Below are 21,453 nucleotides of genomic sequence, written 5' to 3' on the forward strand. Positions count from 1 at the left end.
CTAGTACTTTGTTATGATTAAAAATGTCATTGTCTCAGTTTTATATCTTTATCTAATGTGGTAGCTCTTACAGGTACTGTATTTCTGATTTGATGATGAGGTTTTGTTGTTACAGTGTAAGGAGAAATGGACTGAGGTGACGAAGATGAAAAGAGACACAGCTTCTATTTAAAAAGTGAGGGAAAGATGATTGATAAAGAAATTGGACAATGCAGAAACATGATAGCCATTTAAAAATCTTTTAATCTCAAAGCGCTTCGATATCATAATTCTCAGAAAACATTCCAGGTGGTAAGGGTTTATATTTTTGAGATCATTACTACTGTCAGGTAAAGGAAGACCATTAACGTGTGAACTATACCATTCAAGATGCGCCAGGCATTTGAGTGCAACATGCTGACAGGTAATACCTAATCTTTCTTCCACCAAAGTCCATCTTTGATATCACAGTAATAGTAGAATTAGGACAACAGCAATCCAAAGTGATGCATTGTTTAATTACACCCTTCTTCATAATTTGGTTGTTTTTCAGGCCAAATTAATGACCTAAATTGGTAAGATCTTAAAAGAGTTTCAAATAATTAAATACAGGAGATTTTATAATATAGAAAGACTATTGCTTCTTCCTAATGGGAGGAAGGAGCAGAGCTTGTAATGAGTGAATGAAGAGTTAACACCAGAGAAGGACTTCCCTCTGAGTCTTCTCCGAAGGTAGGTCAAATCCTGCTATTTGTTTTTTTAGAAATACCTTGTTTAAAAGCATTCTACCACATATATGTGTAAACCAAGGTTTAGCACACTGAAAGGCATTCTCCCCTTTCTGTGTGCTTCTGTGGCATGAACACAAGGAGCTGACACTACAGGATGCACCTCTTCAATCTTTCATATCTACTTTTATCCAAAGATAGCGCTTCAACCTTTTTAACTTGTTTTATTGCCCATTAAAGAAAGGGAAATGGCTCACACGAGGAACACTTGTGAAGACTAAGGGAGGCTGCAGGGTTTGCTGGGTTGGACAAGACATGCTCTAAACAACAGTTGGTCTTTTTTTCCTTTACTAAGTTCTTATATCTCACTTACCCCAGAGCAATTCTGAGGTGTCAGCCTAAACCATAAAGTTCCTGAGGATCAACCTGGAGAATCTTCAATTAAAAAAATCAAGAGATGATCGATGGATTCTTCTGCTAGATCTTATGTTGCCATTTCCTTTCCACTTTGTTCCTCTTGAGGTTCTCCTTCCTGTACAGTACAGTTGTCCTTTTCACCCCGAGGCTTGGGCACTCTGCAGAAATAGTGATTGTCTAATACCAGAATTGGTTTGCAGTGCTTACCTGCTGCTTTGCCCCATGCATAAGAAATAGAGTGCAGTCATAGGAGTTAAGATAGAGAAGCCATGATGCTTAATAAGAGGAGTGAAGTTGATTTAATTTTGCCTACGCTAGATGATACAAACTGGAACACTTTCATGAACAAGGAAAATATTTTTAGTCAAAGGCAAAAGAGCTGTATTGCATTGTTTTTATTACCTGTGAACGTCAGATTCTTCTTCCAGCAAGTCAGTGGCATCTTTCCCTTTTTTCCTTACAAATTCTTCACTTAGCCCAACCTGCTGGAGGGTGTGTCTGTAGTGACGCTCTGCTCCTTGACGTGCATCATGCTATGAAATCAAAACTTAAACAGTAAGCATGTAAAACTGGGGCTTCCCCATAATGGTCAAGTTGTTTTAAAATTCATGGCTGACACTCCTAATGAGAACAAGAGGACAGCAAAGCCCCCCTCCAAAATTTTTGTCATCCATACAGTACAGTATCAAAACTGAATACTAGGACAATGTCTCACATCTCTCAAAGCCAGAGCTCACCTTTTCCTGCTTCTGTTCTTTTTTTCGTCCTTCTTCTGTTCTCCTGCTTCTACAGCATTCCAGTCTTACCAGACTAGCATACGTGTGTCTGAGTCCTGACTCTGACACTCAAATTGCGAATATGTGCAAAAAAGGGTTGTGAGAAATTCTGGAAGCATGTTTGCTTGTAATTTGTAAGCACTAATGACAGCAGAGTTCAATAAATGCAGAGCGCCTGTGAAATAGCTTCATATCAGCTCATCTTCATGAAACTGTGTCCTGGTTTCGGCTGGGATAGAGTTAATTTTCTTCTTAGTAGCTGGTACAGTGCTGTGTTTTGGATTTAGTGTGAGAATAATGTTGATAACACTCTGATGTTTTAGTTGTTGCTAAGTAGCACTTACTTATCCTAAGTCAAGGACTTTTCAGTTTCCCATGCTCTGCCAGCAAGCAGGTGTGCAAGAAGCTGGGAGGAAGCATAGCCAGGGCAGCTGACCTGAACTAGCCAAAGGGATGTTCCATACCGTAGAACGTCACGCCCTGGGAGGAGTTGGCTGGGAGGGGCGGATCGCTGCTCGGGCATCGGTCAGCAGGTGGTGAGCAATTGCATTGTGCATCACTTGTCTTTTCTTGGGTTTTGTTTCTCTCCTTTTTTTTGTTATATTCCTTTTCATTATTATTATTATTATTATTATTATTATTATTATATTAGTTAGTATTATATTTTATTTTACTTTAGTTATTAAACTGCTCTTATCTCAACCCACGAGTTTTTTTTTTTCCCCGATCCTCCTCCCCATCCCACTGGGCGCTGGGAGGGGTGAGTGGCTGTGTCGTGCTTAGTTGCTGGCTGGGGTTAAACCACAACAAACTGAAAACCAAGCATCCTGGATCCTATATCCTCACTGCCTCCAAATAAAACTTGCAAATTAATGTAATCTGAGATGACAGTTTTCCAGAGGGACTGGCCAGTTCCTAAAGATTAAGGTGTTCTATATGGAAGGACAGAAATCTTGTCTCAACATGAATGAATGCTATCAATACTGGTGAATTCTTACCAACCTGGCAAACAGAAATGTTACCAATATTTATCATACAAATGTGTTCTCTGCCTCCATTAACCACTCATCTGAACAGAAAGTCTGACCCAGGAGGGTACTTTCTATTGAGAAATCTTAAATCAGCATATTGTCAATGTATTGTTACTATGTCTCTAATCAGATATCATCCCTGCAAGGAGATAGAACTGAAAGAGAAAACCTAGGAAAAAAGATACTTTATAGAGAGTAAAGACTGTATCTACACCTCAAGTGCAATACAGATTTGCAGCTGGTACTGTGTGATGGATGAGATGTGCTGAACACAACCCCAGATTGCAGAGCTTGCAGGTGATATAAGTGATGTAACTGTCTTTAATGTTTTTGTAGTAGTGCTAGAGGTACAAAGAAAAATTGCTCAAATGGAGAGGGTTTTAAGAAAAAAATTTTAAAATTTCTAGACTGTAGGTTATGGTATTGTCCTGGTTTCGGCTAGGACAGAGTTAATTTTCTTCCTAGTAGCTGGTATAGTGCTGTGTTTCGGATTTAGTAGGAAAATAATGTTGATAACACACTGATGGTTTTAGTTGTTGCTAAGTAGTGTTTATACTAAGTCAAGGATTTTTCAGCTTCTCGTGCCCAGCCAGCAAGAAGGCTGGAGGGGCACAAGAAGCTGGGAGGGGACACCGCCAGGACAGCTGACCCAAACTGGCCAAAGAGCTATTCCATACCATATGACATCATGCCCAGTATATAAACTGGGGGAGCTGGCTGGGAGGGGGGATCGCGGCTCGGGAACTAACCGGGCATCGGTCAACGAGTGGTGAGCAATTGCATTGTGCACCACTTGCTTTGTATAGTTTAATTCTTTTAGTATTACAATTGTCATATTATTATTATCATTATCATTGTTTTTCATTCCTTTCTGTCCTATTAAACTGTCTTTATCTCAACTCACGAGGTTTTTTTCCTGATTCTCTCCCCCATCCCAGGGGTGGGGGGGCAGTGAGCGAGCGGCTGCGTGGTGCTTAGCTGCCGGCTGGGGTTAAACCACGACAGGTATTCAGGTGCAGAATAGGTATTCATATAATTTCTGGTCTGATAAGGCCTTGATTTTGATCAGATCATATATTTTGATTGCAATATATACTCGGGACTGGAAAGCTCTACAACCAAGTAATAAGTGTTTTTTCAAGTGGTTGGAAGGAATTTAAACTATACTTGGGTGGCCCTTCCATGTGTTATTTTGAGTGTAGTCAAGAGACTGTACAACCATTTGCACCTTCTTATCCGTGAATTAACTTGAGACTAGATTTCTTCATGCCTGTCTTAAATGAAAAACAATGTATCCTGTCCCCCAGAAACACTCTGGAACTTTGACAAGTTACCTTGGTGACCTGTTCAAAGAGGTATGGTCTGTTCTTGACTCGCAGCTGCATTTCTTCCAGCTCCTTTCTGTATTCCTTTGTTCTCTCTCTCATATTTTGCCTGAAATGGAAAAGTTGCCTGTCGAATACAGGTTCCCTCTGACTGTATCTGATCAGGAATGAGGAATTCTCAATAACTGTTTTGTCCTTTAAATAGCTCTGGTAATTCTCTTGATTCTAAGTGCTGGGCAAAAAAATCCTATTGCTGGCAAGTTACGGACCCATTAGCAAAGCTTTATTACTAGACTGTAAGCAGAGAACGAGTGTTCACATTTTTAGAAAACCTTGTCTTATGTGTGCTTTACCAAATTTCAGTTGGCTTGTTTGTACAAATTAGTTTCTAAGAGTGTTAATCTAAAGGAAACTGCTCTGTATGGAAGAAGTGGTGTGGAATTGTCAAGAAATCCAAATGAATGTGGAATGGGTATGACAGCCAAAAAAGTTAGGCTAGGAATGTTCTTAGACCCAATTCCTCCTAAAGCATTGTCTGATGATCCCCAGTTAGTAGAGCAAACGGTTATTTCTGTGCAGAATAGGATACTGACCAGTTCTGTTTCAACTTCTCCTTGTGTGTTTCCTCCAGACTTTTATGCGGATCCAGGGCTTTTGCTCGGCTGTTCACTGACTTTCGGATAGCTTGACATTTCTTTTTCTGTTTCTCCAGCCAATAAATTCCTTCCTTGTCCCCTTCGTTTTTGCTATCTTGGGAATATCTATATAGAAAAAAGTTACTAATGAGCTCACTTAAAACTGCCAGACTACATGCTAGTGGGGAATTTCACTTTTGTAGTCCTCTAAGGAGAAAAGCAAAATTTCACACATACGAGTGTGCAGCTCTCAAATCAACTGGGAGGCACGGCAAGAATTAGCAAAGAAACAAGACAGAGAAAAATTTAGGAAAAGTATTGTCAAGGTAGGTGATGTGATGAGGGAAAACACTGACTTTTTTCCCTCCATTTTGGTCATTTGTTGATGTATGGTCTTGTAGACAAACTTTTCTACTTACCTAATAGCAGATTCCCTTTTTCTAGTTGCATCTGTAATATGCACTGGAAGGGTGTTGGAAGAGAGAGAGGAAAGTCTCGTCAGAGAATGACTTTTTTGCACTGAAACCTTGGAAAGTTGCTGAGAATCCTGAAAAAAATGGAACTTCATTCAGTGTATTTGTTCACAGTACAGAATCTCCTCTATTCTATGTCTACCAAAGAGAACAGTTGGGGTATGTGGGCAATGCACTCATTCTTCTCTCTTCCATCAGTAGGGATTTACATGGGGAGGGGCTGAGGGATGAGGGGAAGGAGATGTGATTAGGAGTATGGAAGGGTGGCTGAGCCTTAGCTGTCATAGCTCATCTCTTTGTGTGTAGAGTTTTGTTCTCTGGTTTGTCCTAGAATTCTGCAGTACTCCTAAGACGAGGGCAGAGGTCACAGGACATTAACAATCCATAAATAAATGCTATAAATTTAAGAAGTTGCTATCTTGATCAGAGAAAGCAGTACCATAGAAATATCCAGTCATCTCACCTTTATGTTTTCATTAGCCTGCCTCTGCCTGCCATGGAGATTGGAGGTTCTTAGCTTGAATGGCTTATTACGAGTTGCCTCTTTGATTTCTTGTCTCCTTACTGCTTCCTTCTGAAATGCCCAGTAAAGTCCTTCAAAGTCCGGTATTGTTGGATTAATCCTTGGCTTGAAGCTGAAACTTTTGTCCTGCAAGAAGCCAAGTCTTTCCTGCTTAGTTTTAGTGGCAGTTCGGGACTGAGGCTCCCTCCGACAGTTGCTAGTATCTATAGGAGCTACAGAGCTCTCAAGCAAATCCTTCGCTCTCATTTGAATGCGGATTTCTCTGTAGAGTTCAGCTTCTAATGAATCAAAAGCAAAGCAACGAGAAGAATATGAGTGACATAAAAGGCTGTGAAATTGCCACTGCACAACTCTAAACTTTTCTTTATGATGGCAGCTACACATATAGGAGAGACCAGACATCCTGTATTCTCTTTTCCCACTTTCCAGCCTCTCTCTCCTCTGCCTCCCAGGAAAAAAAATTCAAAGATACCAGAAAAAACATGGTAGAGTCTCTTTCTTAGGCATTAATCTCTAGATATCTCTTTCACTTATCAGAGCAACTTACTGAACAGGCCTTCTCCTCCTATTCCTGTTCTCGGGGGTACCAGATAACTTGTGCCCTTTGTCTTGCAGAAGTGTTGTGTTAATCAAGGTTCTACTTTTCATATGGGACTTTATGTCATTATGTTGACTGTGTGATCCAAATGGGCTGTTCAAATATACTTGTAACGGATGATGGCTTTTCTATGTAATATCCAGCAGTGTTTGTCTACATTGGAAAAGATTTTAAGGAGCATTTGGTGGATGGATCATGTCTTGTGACTTCTGTGACAAACTTTCCATAGAAAGAATGTGTTTCAGGGTACAGCATCAAACTGAGTCCTTTCCTGTGCAGCACTAAATATTTGTGAAAATGCAGACAAACTGTTGGCTGTGGGTTGGTTTTTTTGCTTTTAGAAAAAAAAAAATACTGCTGTTTGCAAAATAAGACTTTTTTTGAGTCTATTAATAAGTTTGCATTGACTGAGGTATGAAATGTTCATTCCTCCTCCCTTCTCATACACCAGTGTCCTGGTTTCAGCTGGGATAGAGTTAATTTTCTTCTTAGTAGCTGGTACAGTGCTGTGTTTTGGATTTAGTGTGAGAATAATGTTGATAACACACTGATGTTTTAGTTGTTGCTAAGTAGCACTTATCCTAAGTTAAGGATTTTCCAGTTTCCCATGCTCTGCCAGCAAACAGGTGTACAAGAAGCTGGGAGGGAGCAGAGCCAGGGCAGCTGACCCGAACTAGCCAAAGGGGTATGCCATATCATAGAACGTCATGCTCAGTATATAAACAGGGGGGAGTTGGCTGGGAGGGGCGGATCGCTGCTTGGGCATCGGTCAGCAGGTGGTGAGCAATTGCATTGTGCATCACTGGATTTTTTCCCTTTTCCCCCCCCCCTTTTTTTTTTGTTATATTCCTTTTCATTACAATTACTATTATTATTATTATTATATTTCATTGTTATTATTGTTAGTATTATATTTTACTTTAGTTATTAAACCGTTCTTATCTCAACCCACGAGTTTTACTTTTTTCTTTCCCGATTCTCCTTCCCATCCCACTGGGAGCAGGGGTGGAGTGAGGGAGCGGCTGCGTGGTGCTTAGCTGCTGGCTGGGGTTAAACCATGACAACCAGATAGAAACAGAACAATGGCTTGTCCTTTGCCCTCTTTTACCTTTCTAATCTATTTAGTTTAGTACACCACAACAGAATGTTTTCTGATGAAAACTGAACTGGTGTATACTCAAGAAGAAATCAGTGGGAAACAGTAAAAAAAAGAAAGGGGTGAAAAAAGCAATGAGAATTATTAAGGACTGGTTTAGTTCCTATGTTCAAGCGTGAAGTCTGTATTGCTTACTTCAAACTTACAAGTGGGGGGGCTTAAGCCATCTGAAAGAAAGTGAGCATCAGGAAAATTTCCTTGGCTGTCCCTCTGACTAGAATGGTCCTGGCACCTACCTCCCCTGTTTTAGCACTTAAGAAGGTGGAGAGCAAGTGGGAAGGTAACTGAAAACATCAGAGAATGGCAGGAGAGACTGGACTACTGCACTATCACTTAGAACTGAACTAATTGCCTGATTTGGGCTCAGAAAATATTTTTCTCCTAGGGGTTCTGTGCAGCACAGATCACTTGGGTGGGAGTAAAATTGTCAGTTCCAAGATACTGCACGGACCTCGGACACTTCTGGCACTACATCTGTCTTCACCATTGTGCCACAAATCATCTAAGTCCCTTCAGTGTAACTGAAGGTATGGAATCCAGTGCAGGGAAGGATTCCCAAACTATCATGATTTGCAGCAAAAGGGGTATGGAAATCTGTCTGAAGAGCTCAATGTACCCATGTGTGCTGGGGAGTGGTACAGAACTGCTGGTGCTGACACTGATACAAGACTAGTAAATTTAGGACACTCTACTGTAAGGGTATCTAGATGAAATGTAATGACCAGTGATACACAGGAGACTAGACAACACCAGGGGATGTAATGATATTGGCTTTATACTCCAACGAGTATATGGACCATGATCCTACCTCCCAGCATGGAGACAGCGAGGGACAGGCAGGGAGTTGTTTTTACAGGAAGAGCCCTGGCATTTTACCTTTGAGTTTATCTCCAAGAAGTGGGTCATAAGTAGATTTAGGAACTTTTTTACTGGCTTGTTTCTGTTTGGAGCTCTCATTTGGGGTTGCTGCTGCCAGGAACTTCTGTCTGATAGCTTCTTTCTTTTTCTCCTCCTTCTCCAGGAAACTGAAGGGCCGCTGGGTTGAAAGTAGCAGCTCCTTTCTTTTCTGTGTTGCTATTTGCCTGCGAATCTCATTCTGCTCCATTATATCCTGATAAAGGGGCAGAAACACATGGGCAGGTACAGGCTGTGCCCGGAATTGTTTCTGACATTCAGCTTCATCCTGGCTTTGCCTTTTGTCTCTCTGTTTGTCTAGTTCAAGAAACATGTATGACTTCATCAACTGGGACTTTTTGCGAGCTTCCCGCAGTGTCATTTCGAAAGGCTGAGGGATGGTGATGGAAGGAATCCAGGGAGATGAAGCACTTTTTGGCCTCAAGCGAGATTTAGGAAACAAGTGAGGCTTTTGCTGATCCCAGGTACTGTCCGAAGTGAGGTCAATCAAAGAACTGGACTGCCTTTTGTTACCAGATGTACGACTAAGACAAAGACATTATGAAGGGGAAATAAGTGAAATTATTAAAAAATAGAGTTAAAAGAGGGGCGAGACTGTTGATTAAGAGAAAAACACTGTAGGCTGAGCTGGTCATTAAAAGACAGGCCTAGGGCTTATTGTTCTCGGGCTCTATATTTTGCTTTGGTACTGAAGTTCGTGAGCAGAGCTTTGCTTGTTTTCCATTTTCCATGTATAAAATGGCAGTTATGCCTACTTAGCTTTGTAATGCAATTTATTATGCTGCTAGCACTCCATTGCCAGAAAGGCCACAAGTAAACCAGAAAGTTCCAACTTTAGGGATATCTGGCTGATAGCTACTCAACATAAAAGACAAACTCAGGAGAGGCAATAAATTAGGCGCACAGATGCACAAGTCCTAAAAAACAGTACCAAACACCAGCATTCCTAAGACACTGATGGAAGGGCCATTGCAAGGAACTGCTTTAGTGCAACTCTTAAGAGGTTCAGCTGGAAACTTTGTAGCTGATAAGATGACCATATAATTGATAATAAGGAAAAAAACCAAGACTATCACGGGTCTCATTGAAATAGCAAACTTCTCATAGGATGTTTGAGGGTGATTGTGAAACTGAGTAAAACTTACGAGATATTTATGGAAGGAATAAATGCAGGTAAAAGGAAGGATCAAGGTGGATCAGGGTGGACCAAGAACAGGAAAATGGGGAAAAGGGGGGAAACAGAAGGTGCCGATCACGTGTAAACAGGCTCCTGGTCAATATGCTTGCCTGCTGATTGCTGCAGTCTGTTCTTCTTCATAAACTAACTATTTCCTTTGTAAGAGCGTGTGTGTATGATCTGCTAGTGAACTTCAAGCTGGACTAACCACAGAGAAAGACAAGAGGTCTGAGAGCTAGACATTGGAGAGACCACAGCTCTGAAGACTGGATGCTGGATAGAAACGTGTGTGATCTGCTAGCAAATTTTAAGTGTGATTTGTGCTGTACATGTTTTTTGTGAATGCTGCTTATGTGGGCACCTGTTGGCCCCATCCTCCCATCTGTGAATACGTTTGTGGCCAGCATTTTGGTACTATATATGTGCATCTTGGGACTTCATGCTCCACCTTGTCACTGGTCAGAAGCAGCAGGAATCCTGCATGCCAGTTTGCCATCCCTACCAGGTACCATCCTACCTGAGAGCCTCCCACAGCTTGTCACGCAGGAATGCTGCCTCCCGCCTGAAACCCTCGAGCTCCTCATCCTCTTCGGATACCTCCAGGTCACCCCTCAACTTTGCCTGGTACGGTAAGCCTGGTTCTAATGGAGATCGCCGGCCTCCCATCCCGAGAGGCTGCTCCCAGCTCCTCACCCGGTGGCGGGAGACGCAGGAGTTGGTCCGTTACAGCCTGAGGGGATGCCGTGTCACCTGGAAGAAAAAAAATCGAGAAGCGCTCGTTTCGGGGGTGCAACCCCAACCTCCATGCCCGGCCTCGGCGCTCCCCTCACCTGCAGGCCGCCGCCTCAGCCCTCCAACGCCACCGATCCCGGCTCCCACCAATCAGCGAAGCCGGCAGCGCTCTAGGCCCGCCTTTTTGGCCTCAAGCAGCTAATCAGACTCCAAGACGGACAGCACCCGCCGCTCGCTCATTGGTGTTCGGGAAGAGGTGTTTGGTGAGGTGCCCGCCCCTAGGCAAGCTGCGTTGTCATGGTTTCCCGGAGCGACTTCCGCTCGGAGGTGGTTGGCGTGTCGTCACTTCCGCAGTGATGGCGGTTGTGTGCGGTAGGGGACTGCTGGCTCCGCTCGGTGGGCGGCTGCGGGCCGGCCCGCGGGCTCCGCTCCGGTCTGTCGCCGCTGCCGCCGCCGCGCCGCTCTATGATGTGGTGGTGTCGGGCGGGGGTATGGTCGGGAGCGCCATGGCCGCCGTGCTGGGTAAGGCTGTGACCTTCTCGCCCGCTCCGGGCGGCGTCGCAGGTGCCGTGGGCCCGGCGCGCTGCCGGCCCGGCGGGGGCTGCAGTCACGGCCGCACAGCCGGCGGCGATCTGCCTCTCCTGCACCTCCTGCCTCTGCCGCGGTGGTGTGTGGTCTCGGAGGTCTTCGGGCCCCCTGCACCGTGTTTCGTGAGTTCAGCGAGTCGCGGGTTTTGCATCCCGCTGTCTTCACTGTCTCACCAGTTCCATGAAAAACTTCAAACTGGGAGCTTTCCCAAAACCTTCATGTTTCAGTGTGTGGAGTATCGGGTACTTTCATAAGTCGACCTTAATTATTAATCCGTGTTGGTGATAGTGTGAGATAACTATGTAGTTACCATTTAGGATCTTAATGCTCAAGATCCTGTTGTGGAATTTCCTTATTCCTGCATCCTTTTGTGAAAGCACTCTGAAGTTGACTTAAAGCTGTTTGGTTAGCTGATCGTTATGCTAAGCCTTGTCCTATTTATGTGTATATATATCTATGTTAATGTAGCCATTACTTTGAATTCTGTAGATGACTTGTAGTGTTTCTGTCAAACATGGTCACCCTTAAATCACTGATGGATAATTTCAGCAATAGCTGAAAATGCTTTTCTGATCCTAAGTTTCATTCTGTAACCCTGTATTTTAAACACTGGAATACCAAGTTAAGGTGGATTTGTGCTTGGTTTGTATCACTAGAGATCCTGAGAGTCCTGGCTGCTGCTTTATTTGCAACGTTGATTCAGAAGGGTGTAATAGTGACAGAAGCTGAAAGAAAGAGTGCAAAGAAGAGCAAAAGGGCAAAGATCCTAAGCAATAAGTGCTTTGCAAGTATAAGAGTTTACCTTGCAAACTTACCATTGTTCTGCTTGTATTGTTAAACAAGACCACAGTGGAATTGAGACAGCATAAGGATCCCCTCCAGCAGTGATATCTAAGGCTAACATACAGGTTTGGGACCTTTCAAGAGGTGGGGTTATGTTATGCATAATCTAGAAAATATGTTCAGGATACTGCTGTTATTAGGACTGCTGTCGTAGTAAACTCTGGATAAGGACACCATTTCGGGTCTTGGTACCTTCTGCAACCATAGCGGTCAGATGCAACAAGCATGGCTAATTCAGCTGTAGTGTGATTTACTCTTTACTTGAGTCATCTCTTCATTTTTTTTCCATTCTCTTTAACTGAAAGTTGAAGTCTAAACTGCCTGTGGTATTCCACTGTCAGAATATAAGGATAAAGAAAACATTAATGTAGTTGCTAAGCATCATAGAAGTTTTATTTTGAACTCTTGTTCTAATAAGTGAATTTATGTTTAAGCTCTGAAAAATGTGCTCTGTGCATGGAGTAAACATTGCAGATTTCACTCATTAATACTTCAATAATGAACTTTCATAACAAAATAGGCACAAATTTGTGCAAAAATGTAAACTTTGTACAAAAAGAAAATGTTTAATCCTTGCTTTAACTGCAAAAGGGTTGTCCATCTCAGTCAGAGGATTGTAGTCATAAAGCTTTAAAATACAAAAGTTTACCTGTCTGGTCAAAACCTGTATTGTAAATGCGTTTCTTTATTAAGTTTTGCATCTACTCTATCTTATTACAAAAATGCACAGGCATTACTGATACAGAAATAAGAAATGTGAGTTTGGGCAGGAGCGTTGTAACAAAGCACATATTTGCTTATTTTAGGGCATGATATCCACTTCCATGATAAGAAGATTGCTTTGCTGGAGGCTGGTCCTAGGAAAGAATACGATCGCATGCCAGACAGTTACAGTAACAGGGTCAGTTCCATCTCCCCAGGATCAGCAACCCTCCTAAGCAGTAAGTATGATTTCTATTGTTTGCATTTTTAACAGTATATTTGAGCTGGTTTTATTTTGTTAAAACCCCTTTGACCATGTGCTGCCTTCATCCTAAACTCAACAGAATTATTTGCCTTTGTCTCTTAGTATTCTGTATGCTGTATTGTGGTGATTAAATCAGGCTTCTCTTGACAACAGGGATCTGTGTTCTGGTATCTTGGTCTGATTTGTTATATAAATATTTGTGACATTAGGCTAGTGAAAGGTTGTAAGGTGCTCTCTACAGCATCTGAAATGTTCTGTTCACAAAAGAAGCACGTACTTAGTGCTCTGTAGTCTGGTAACTCACTTCTGATTAATTTTCATTTTAAAGAGAGATTTGAGCCTTGATTCCTTACGGAGAAAGAAATGTTCTGAACAATGATGGCCATGCGTTTCTGTGTCTGTTTTCTTACTCAGTGATAGGACAGTGAGAGCTGACTGTTAAGTCACAGCATTCATGGAAAGCTTGTTTGTTTTCTGCTGGCTTGTGTTAACAGTAAAATAATGTGATGCTGGAGCTGTGAAAGTATTGAGGCAGACCTGGCCCTGTCTAGGGATGGTGCAAGCGGAGTCTGGGCATTGATAGTCAGGGAGGGAGGAGGAGAGTGTGGAGTGAGCTTCAGTTTTGTTTGGGTCTCAATGTCACATGTGAACCTGTATCTCCATGCATTGTGTCCTTTTTCTTTTTCAGGTTTTGGTGCCTGGGATCATGTCTGCAGGCTGAGACTCAAACCATTCCGGCGAATGCAGGTGCCTTACTTAGGGCTGCAAATATACTATGTGTCTGTCTACTTTGAATTCTCAGAAGTACTTACGTTAACAATCCAAAGGTTTTTTTCTTTGGCAAAGGGCAGGTCATGCTTACGATGATTCCTGTTACTTTTTTGGGGGTAGCAGTCTACTCAGAAATACCCATCCTTGGAGTCTTGATGTTACAGGATGAAAGGTTGATTCCTAATGGAAGCTGTAGATATTGAGGCATGGGTACTAGTCAGGCAATAAAGGTAAAGGTGTGTATTGGTTTTGGCTGGGACAGAGTTAATTTTCTTCATAGTAGCTTGTATGGTGCTGTGTTTTGGATTTGTGATGAAAACTGTTGATAACACAGGCATGTATTAGCTATTGCTGAGCAGTGCTTACACAGCACCAAGGCTGTCTCTGTTTCTCACACTGCCCTGCCAGCGAGTAGTCTGGGAGTGCACAAGAAGCTGGGAGGGGACACAGCCAGGACCGCTGAACCCAACTGACCACAGGGATATCCCACACCATGTGAGTCGTGCTCAGCAATAAAAGGTGGGGAAAGAAGGAGGAAGAGGGGGACATTTAGAGCGATGGCGTTTGTCTTCCTAAGTCAACTGTTACGCGTGATGGAGCCCTGCTTTCCTGGAGATGGCTGAACACCTGCCTGCTGATGGGAAGTGGTGAATGAATTCCTTGTTTCGCTTTGCTTGCATATGCAGCTTTTGCTCTATCTATTAAACTGTCTTTATCTCAACCCACGAGTTTTCGCGCTTTTACCCTTCCGATTCTCTTCCCCATCCCACTGGGGGAGAGTGAGTGAGTGGCTGTGTGGGACTGAGCTGCCTGCTGGGGTTAACCCACAACAAGGTGGTAGGGTAGCTTTATATGTTAATTATGTAACAGGAAAGTAGGGGTAAAAAACTTTCTTTGCAATTAGTTTTTGAGGTGAAGCTAGATCATTGTATGAAAGGAATTATGTGATGTACTTTAGTAGCTGGGAATGGACGGTAATCCAGGACGTTTCCTCTAGTTCTGTATTTCTAGATTGCCACGTCCTTTTCCTGTTAAAATGGACACATTCATAGTCCCTGAAAGGAACAACACTTCTTTGTCATGTAGTTTCATGTAATGTATTTTTTCTTTGTAGGTGTGGGATGCTTGTTCAGAAGCCATGATCGTTTTTGAGAAAGATGACTTAGATGACATGGGTTACATAGTGGAGAATGATGTCATTATGTCTGCTCTCACAAAACAGTTAGATGCAGTAGCAGGTAGTGGACAACTTCTTTAATATTTTATTTCCTGCAGAGGGCTTTCAGTTACTTGTCTTCTGTTGTGTGCGCTAAGTTATGAGAGGGAGAAAGATAATTCATTTAACAAGTAACTCTGAGACATAGGCAGCTTCTTGAATTGGAGGGGGAGGGAGAAATATGTCTTCCAAAGGCTACACAGCAAGAAAGCAGTTGCATATGTAGTTCTCCAGAACATAGTCTCTGCAAAAATAGACTTAATGAAACGATCTGCAGCTTTCTATCCAGAGCAGGTCTTGCAGTGACAAAGGGTTGGCCAGATCTGTTCTTTCAGGGTGCCTTGAGAATTGTAGGGTCAGCTCTTAGGGTGCCATTAAGAAGTGCGTGGCCTTTGCTGCTGTAGTGATGTTTCCTTTTTTCACGTCTGTATCATGCTGTGACCGTGGTACTTTGTGTTCCCATCAGACCAGGTGGAGGTTTTCTACGGGAGCAGAGCAGTCGGGTATACCTGGCCCCTTCCCTCTCACAGCTGTGACACAAGCCCTTGGGTCCAAATTGAGTTAGCTGATGGACGCAGACTTCAGACCAAACTGCTGGTAACTAAACTTTTTATTTCTGTTGATCAGGCATCGTCTCTCACCCAAGTCCTTTCCACTGGATTTGGTTCTGATTCCGTGTGTGCTGCTCCACCCACGTGGAGGGCTTGAGTGAGGTGAGTGGCTAACTCTGTCAGAGATGCTATGGGACACGGTGCATAGCCTTTTCTGTACCTGATGCAAGAAGACTGTGCTGAATTGGACAAGAGCAGAAGGGGCCACCTCTTCTGTTTTTTGGGGAATCTATCTTTTTTTTTTTTTTTTCCCCCTGAATAAACAAAAAATGTGTACATGCAGGCTGAGGTTTGTAGACTGGAATATTGGCTTTCTTAGGAGCTGCTGAAGAGGTTGCTTTGTATCTCTTTGTTTTGCAGATTGGCGCGGATGGTCATAACTCTGTAGTCCGGAAGGAAGCTGAAATTAAGAACATTGAGCATCGGTATGACCAGTCAGCTGTGGTGGCAACTCTTCATTTGTCTGAGGTGAAATTCTGCTAATTGACTCTTCGATACACAGCAGAACAGCTTAAGCAGGTGATCCAGGTCACTAGATCGTAACCATCCACTTGTTTCTTTCCACTGTAGGCCACAGACAATAATGTAGCATGGCAGAGGTTCCTTCCCACAGGGCCAATTGCGCTTCTTCCGGTAAGATGACTCGTGGTATCTGTGGTTTTTTGTTGTTGTTGTTTTTTGTTTTTTTTTTTTAATTTTTAGTCTGTTCTTTTCTAGTAACTTTATTTCTGTCTGTGCCTTTCTGTGTTGGTTCTGTCTCTTAAGAATTTGTCCATCTGCCCTTTACTTTTCAGTTATTGCATTTGTTTTCCCTTCCTGCTCTCTCACTTTATCCTTGGTATTTCCCACTTGTAGCAAGTTGGGCTGGAAGAGTAATGTGCAGAGGGACTGGGGTGGGGTGGGGCAGGGCAGTGGTGAAATCTTCGCACTGATCGTTTATTTTTGCTTCTTTTTCTCTTGATACTTACCCTTGACATTCTCTTAAAGTAGCTGTCTAACACTGCCAGCTCTCTGGTCTGGTCTACATCTCATGAACATGCATCGGAACTTCTCACTATGGATGAGGAAAGTTTTGTGGATAGCATCAACTCTGCCTTTGTGAGTATCAGCCTTGCGGCGGGTCTGAAGCTTTGTCATAATCACGAGAAATACGATGGAACCCTACAGCTTAAAGGATAGTAGTGGGAGAGGTGGATTCTCAAGTTCCTTCCTCTGGTGAGGATGATATTCAAAAGGCACTTAGCAAAGAAAGGATGACCCCTTAGGACTGAATTAGGTTAGTTCTGAAAGTCACAGAAGAAGTTGAACTAAATTTCCAAAAGGTGGGAAGGGTAGGCTTATCCTAGTTGGAAACTTTTATGTCCTAAACCAATGAAGATAGTTTCTTCTACTGTATAGTTTTGTCCCAGTGGTTAAAATTCAGTATTTGGAGCTCATTCAGATTTTTTTCAGCTAGGTTCTTTTATATGTCTAGCTTGGGTTAACATCTAAAGATTTGTTTGTTTTTTCAGTGGAGCAATGTAAACCACTCTGACTTCATTGATACTGCTGGGGCCATGTTTCGATCTGCTATTTCACTTCTGAAGCCCTCAGGGACTGCAGGCCGTCAGCTGCCCCCAAGTGTTGCTAAAGTAGATCCAGAGAGCCGAGCTATGTTCCCTCTTGGAATGGGGCATGCGACAGAGTATGTCCAGCACCGTGTGGCTCTTATCGGGTAAGGTCCCCAGCGGTAGCCCTTGTGTGAGTGGGTAGCATGTGGTTAGAAATGATGCGAGTATAGCAACTCCCAGTCAACAAATTAGATGGTTAGAAATAATTTATAGTTTCAGTTTGACTTTATCAAGGGCCAGTTTGTACCGTGTGCTCTTGTGCCAACAAAGTCCTTTTGTATGAGTAGCTCTCTGTCCATTGTGTGTGCTTTCTATGTAAATTGCGAGATAATTATTTCCTTTTCTGGTTTGTGTAGTCCAGCGAAACAATCCAGTATCTCATTCTGGACCTGTACTTCCTCAAACATTGTAGCAGCCATTCTGTGTACCAGTTTGAGTTTTAAACTCACCTTTCTTGAACGCAAATGATAAAACTTACAAATTATTCTGGATGGGATGTCATAGGCCTTTGTACGGTGGCCTACAGAAACAGGAAAATATCTCATCTTTTACATTCTAAGATTGCATGTACTTTTTTCTCTGCCACAGCTGCAATACACTGGTAGCTTATAGTAATTCGTGGATGCTGTATTACACTTCAGATACTTCTCATCTTTCCAACTTGTGAGCCACGCTGTGCTTGGGAGCGCTCTGTGCTTTATAGCTTTTTGAAGCACACGATCTTACATTTCATACCCAAACTTAATTTCATTTCTCTAACTTGAAGACTCCTTTATCGATATGGCTGGCTTTGTCCTTTACAGATAAGTCTGCTCATAAAAGAACCTGATTTTGTTTCTGTTCAATGATATCCCATTTCTCCTTTTGTATTCATGATGTCTGTCTACTTTGTGTTTGTGAAATGTACCAGTGATACACCTCTTGCTGTGCCGAGGTCACTTACAAAAACATGAAGGCCTATTCTACACGTGATCTGAGAGAAGACTTTGGCTAGTCACCTCTTTATAATTTTTCCTTTCAGAACTGCTTTTTGTTATCTCCCCTTTGTCTTGCTTCTTACATCTGGAGAGGCAGTCAGGTAGTTGAGCATAGCATGCAAGGAGGTACTGGATAAAGCGTATATGTTGCTGTAAGGTGGTGTTCATTGCAAAGAGGTGAGGAGTGCTATACTGATCCCTTCTGGGGTTTATCAGCCGTTATGGCTTTCTTCAAGAAGGGATATAAATTTCTGTCTTCTCTTGCTCCAGGGATGCAGCACACAGAGTCCACCCACTTGCAGGACAAGGTGTAAACCTGGGCTTTGGTGATATTGCATGTTTAGCTCATCACCTCAGTGCAGCAGCCTTCAATGGGAGCGATCTGGGTAAGGATCCAAGACAATGAAGTGGCAGTAAGATGATTAGTCTTACAGGCCTTCGCTGCTAACATCAGGACAAGCATTACCTCTGTTACAGGTTAAGCGTGCGGCTATCTTGTGTTTGAAAGGCACAAGCATCTTTGAAGCCAAACTGTTCTGATGTCCATTGGCTGTGGAGCAGTTAAAGATTCTTGGATGCAGTTTCCATCCTACATATCTCAAAGCTGCTTTAAAAAAAAAAAAAAAAAAAGCTCTGCAGGATGGTAGTTAGAGGTGGTGAGATGAAGAGCACTAGCTGATGGAAGGAGGCCTTTATTAGATGGACCATTTCTCTGTTCTCTTCCTGTGTTTTCAGTTGTCAGTGGAGACTGCTATATAGATAAGATGCACAATTGTTTGTGGCACGTCAGTTTTAATAGGAGCATTCAATTACCTCTTCCAGGCTCCTTAAAACATCTCTTAAAGTTTGAGACAGAACGTCAGAGGCACAACGTCTCCTTGATAGCTGCTATTGATGTGCTAAAGAGGCTTTACTCCACGAGGCTGGCTCCCTTGGTGTTGCTGAGGACATGGGGATTGCAAGCAACAAATGCCCTGCCTCCTGTCAAAGTAAGAATCTCACTTTAGTGAGGGCTGTAGGAAGAGTCCAGAAGTATTTGTGAAACACACACAAGCTGTGAAGATGTCTTTTCTCTTAAATTAAACATTTTTGCTTGGAAAATGCTACTTGTTCAAACTGAGGTTTTGTGTCCTGAATGAGCCTGAGGAGTTCCTAAATAACTGTGGGCTCAGTAGTAACTGTTTTCTCCTGCAGCACAAGGGAAGATAAGGGATCTAAGTGTCTGTACTCTGTATCAGTAGTCAGAGGTTAGAAGTCATTAGACGTCTTTGGCTTTATTTTGCTATGGAATGAAAATGTAGAACCTCGAACTGCATTCCAGAAATGCACTATGAAAAACCAGCCCTATGAAGACATGTCTTCACTAAGACATCAGGTGACTTGACAGATGTGGTGTGCAGCTCAAACGAGTTATCTGTTTCTGTGCTGTTTTGCCTTGTGAAATTGTTCCCTCATGCAGAAGTGCAAGTCTCTGTACTGGAAATTGCCAGAGGAAGGCAGTGGTGAGGAGGTTGGAGGTTCAGTCTTAAACACAGACCCTCTATTTGCAGCCTATCTGCCTAAATTCCACACCATCTTGACCTAGTTGCTGGATTTTCATGAGGTTCCTTAAGCTGCCTGCTCTCAAAGCTCCCAAGAACCCTCAAATTAGATTCCTCATTTGTGGATTTGAATGTTTTATTCCACAAATCAAGTCATCTTCTTCCTATTAAACACAGGTGGCATGTTTCCTTTGTGTTATGGTCACGGTTAAGGCACTACCTGAGTTGAAGAGCAGTAAAGTCCTAAGGCGTAGTAGCTGCCACTGGCAAGGTGTCTTTATTAGTTGCACTAAAAAGAGGACTATGCTGCTGCTGCTTCAGTGCTCAGAATTTTTTTTCTGTTTCTCTGTTTAAAGCAGAAAACCAAATGAAGACCTCTTTTCTGAGCACAGAACCTGTTGGTAACACCTCTGTTTTGTGCTCCTTGAGAACGAAAGGAATGCTGCAACTTCTTTAATTTTCTGGCATACAGGGATAGGTGCTCTGCACTTGGCTAGAAAGGCTGACAAAGAACTGTTGTCCATATATATGAAAGGGAAGGAGACTATAGCTGCTTTCTAGAATGTATGCTTATTACCAGCTTATGAATTACTTACCTCTTTCTTCTCCTCTTTCAGGAGCAAATCATGGCTTTTGCCAGCAAGTGATCTGTTGTCAGTTTGGAACAGCAGCTTGCCAGTGAATGCATTACCCTTATAAGGACTGTGACTGACTTGAATCTTTGAATTGTGTTATTTTAATTTAACAATAAAACTGAGGGATTGAGCTGTGTATTACATCATCCACTGGTTTACGCAAAAGTTCTGTCTCCTCTGCTCTCCTCAAGAGGATTTAGGGTCTCTTCCTGTAGTACCATGATGTCTTCAGCCACAGAACTACCTGTACAACGTGCTTTTAATTTGGGCCTTTTGAATTGAAGACTGAGGTGGAAACAGCTGTCTGTCTTTTGGCAAATGCAGTGCTGAATTTTGCCAGCTACAGCTTCTGCTGCTTAATTACTTTCAGTTTTCTCTGAAGTGATTTCTAGAGCTGTAATGTCACTCCTGGGTTCTTAGCACGTCCTGGATTCAGAAAGGAGGGGTAGTTTTCAGCAGAGGGAGACAACTCATGGTGGCAGATATGTTTTAGAGCTCTAATCTGTCTCTCTCTTTCACCCTTTTCCCTGCCCTTCTCTTGGTGCTTTATTTAATAATGGTGTTTCTTGTGGAACTGGCTAGTCTTAAGGGCTCCATGCAAAAGAGATGCAAGACAACAATAATATCTAGGAAAGAAAACTGCACCACAACATCTTGAATATTGTTAAAAATGCTTTAATTACTAAAATAGACATTCAAGATACTCTGTCTTAGGTTCCAAACACCAGCCTCCTGCATTAGACATTTGACACTCACAAAATTAAGTGAGCACTGCCCATGGGCAAGATTTACACATATGGTTGACCAGTATCAGGAATTAACATCAGAAAGAATGAAACATAAGTTTTGAACTCAAAGTCATTACTTGTGCTGCTTCAGTCACTCATATTAGGCAGTTCCTGTTAGTGACTGGCTAAAAGACATTATGAAGGAGGAGATAAAAATCAGGACTGCAAGTAGAACTCTTCTCTTAAAAGGCTGCTTAGTCTTTAGTTAAGCTAATAAATAATCTCATTGCACTGGGGTAAGTGTGAGGACTTGACTGGCTTCTCTAGATCCCCCACCCACCTTGAATAGTTCAGATGTAAACAGCAGGGGCTCAATTCTGCAATTTCTTGCAAAAGAAACCTTTGAGCTGAGCTTCTGTTTCTCTCATGACTGCAGGATCAGGCCCCTGATAGAGAGCAGCAGTTTTGCTTCAGTTAATGAATTGTGCCACTGACAAAAAG

The 21,453-nt window shown here is 42.6% G+C and overlaps 2 protein-coding genes across 2 annotated transcripts; one reads left to right on the plus strand and one right to left on the minus strand.

Annotated features, from left to right (window-relative positions):
• Positions 1-234: 234 nt before the first annotated feature.
• FAM161B (FAM161 centrosomal protein B) lies at positions 235-10,437 on the minus strand. Its single transcript, XM_050898389.1, has 8 exons — positions 10,251-10,437; positions 8,518-9,080; positions 5,828-6,165; positions 5,311-5,438; positions 4,850-5,017; positions 4,266-4,365; positions 1,527-1,657; positions 235-1,282 (listed from the first exon to the last, which is right to left on the minus strand). Exons 1-8 carry the CDS (start codon positions 10,397-10,399, stop codon positions 1,192-1,194), a joined length of 1,668 nt encoding a protein of 555 aa, XP_050754346.1. The 5' UTR covers positions 10,400-10,437; the 3' UTR covers positions 235-1,191.
• Positions 10,438-10,821: 384 nt separating this feature from the next.
• On the plus strand, positions 10,822-20,370 carry COQ6 (coenzyme Q6, monooxygenase). The gene is made up of 12 exons (XM_050898394.1): positions 10,822-10,987; positions 12,703-12,837; positions 13,552-13,610; positions 14,749-14,872; positions 15,317-15,447; positions 15,822-15,929; positions 16,032-16,094; positions 16,452-16,559; positions 16,973-17,175; positions 18,319-18,434; positions 18,871-19,037; positions 20,207-20,370. The coding sequence occupies exons 1-12, from the start codon at positions 10,822-10,824 to the stop codon at positions 20,234-20,236; spliced, it is 1,410 nt and encodes a 469-aa protein (XP_050754351.1). The 3' UTR covers positions 20,237-20,370.
• The last annotated feature ends 1,083 nt before the right edge of the window (positions 20,371-21,453 follow it).

Source organism: Gymnogyps californianus, chromosome 5 (assembly GCF_018139145.2).
Source record: "Gymnogyps californianus isolate 813 chromosome 5, ASM1813914v2, whole genome shotgun sequence".
Classification (NCBI taxonomy): domain Eukaryota; kingdom Metazoa; phylum Chordata; class Aves; order Accipitriformes; family Cathartidae; genus Gymnogyps; species Gymnogyps californianus.

Coding starts and splice junctions, on each gene's coding strand:
- COQ6 (XM_050898394.1), top strand. CDS start 10,822: ATGGCGGTTGTGTGCGGTAGGGGACTGCTGGCTCCGCTCGGTGGGCGG. Junction 13,611..14,748: donor AACCATTCCGGCGAATGCAG/GTGCCTTACTTA, acceptor TTTTCTTTGTAG/GTGTGGGATGCTTGTTCAGA. Junction 15,448..15,821: donor GACTTCAGACCAAACTGCTG/GTAACTAAACTT, acceptor TTTGTTTTGCAG/ATTGGCGCGGATGGTCATAA.
- FAM161B (XM_050898389.1), bottom strand. CDS start 10,399: ATGGGAGGCCGGCGATCTCCATTAGAACCAGGCTTACCGTACCAGGCA. Junction 6,166..8,517: donor TCTTGGAGATAAACTCAAAG/GTAAAATGCCAG, acceptor TTGATTCATTAG/AAGCTGAACTCTACAGAGAA. Junction 4,366..4,849: donor GAGAAGTTGAAACAGAACTG/GTCAGTATCCTA, acceptor TTTCCATTTCAG/GCAAAATATGAGAGAGAGAA.